The sequence below is a fragment of the Myotis davidii genome, unplaced genomic scaffold (assembly GCF_000327345.1).
Source record: "Myotis davidii unplaced genomic scaffold, ASM32734v1 scaffold586, whole genome shotgun sequence".
NCBI lineage: Eukaryota > Metazoa > Chordata > Mammalia > Chiroptera > Vespertilionidae > Myotis > Myotis davidii.
Genome location: NW_006296809.1, coordinates 658487 through 659266, shown reverse-complemented (window position 1 = coordinate 659266; position 780 = coordinate 658487). Strand labels below are relative to the sequence as shown.

The following is a 780-nucleotide window of genomic DNA, read 5'->3' as shown; positions in this document are numbered from 1 at the left end:
ATAATTAGTGACTCTGAGCATGTTTTCATATATCTTTTGGCCCTCTGTCTGTCCTCTTTCAAAAAGTGTCTATCTAGGTCAGGGGTGGGCAAACTTTTTGACTCGAGGGCCACAATGGCCCACAATGGATTCTTAAACTAGACTGGAGGGCTGGAGCAAAAGCATGGATGGAGTGTTTGTGTGAACTAATATAAATTCAAAGTAAACAGGCGGGGGGTGTGGGTGGGGGAGACGCAAGAAGATACCCGGCTGTCAGGGAGGGACAGACGCCAGGGGCTCAGCATCCAGCAGGGACGGTCAGTTGGAGCCCCAAACGGGCTGGGGCTGAGTGACCGGAGGTTTTTTCCTCAATGGAATCCCCAATCCCCTGGACACGGAATGAGACCCAGGCGTGGAACCTCCGACCAGGCCAGCCCAGGACACGTCCCGCCGGCGCTGGCCAGGCATCGCAGGGGTCGCACGGAGAGCTGGAAGAGGCTCCCGGAGGGACCCCATAAGGGACGTGGGGGGCGGTGCGCAGGGGCAGGGGCTGCGGGGAGCCAGGAATCCCCCATTGTGCTCTCTCCCAGCAGAGCCAGGCGCAGGGCCCAATTCGGAGTGGTCCTGGGTGGGAGGTGGGAGACACTGAGGCCGGAAGACTCGACGGGGCGGCCTTCAGACTGAGCGGGGTGAGACCAGCCAGGCAGGGTGTTGGCAAAGGCGCCCCTCGGCTGCGGGAACCGGGAGGCGGGGCATGTAGGCTGAGGGGGGAGGAGAGGGCTGGGAGCTGGAGGGGGCTCT

The 780-nt window shown here is 61.4% G+C and overlaps 1 protein-coding gene across 1 annotated transcript in view; it reads right to left on the bottom strand.

Moving 5' to 3' along the window:
• Nucleotides 1-654: 654 nt before the first annotated feature.
• Nucleotides 655-780, bottom strand: part of MIB2 (mindbomb E3 ubiquitin protein ligase 2) — a 19375-nt gene continuing 19249 nt past the window's right edge. The window contains exon 15 of the mRNA XM_006772559.2: nt 655-740. Coding sequence (XP_006772622.2) covers nt 655-740 — 86 coding nt within the window. The remainder of the gene's footprint in view (nt 741-780) is intronic.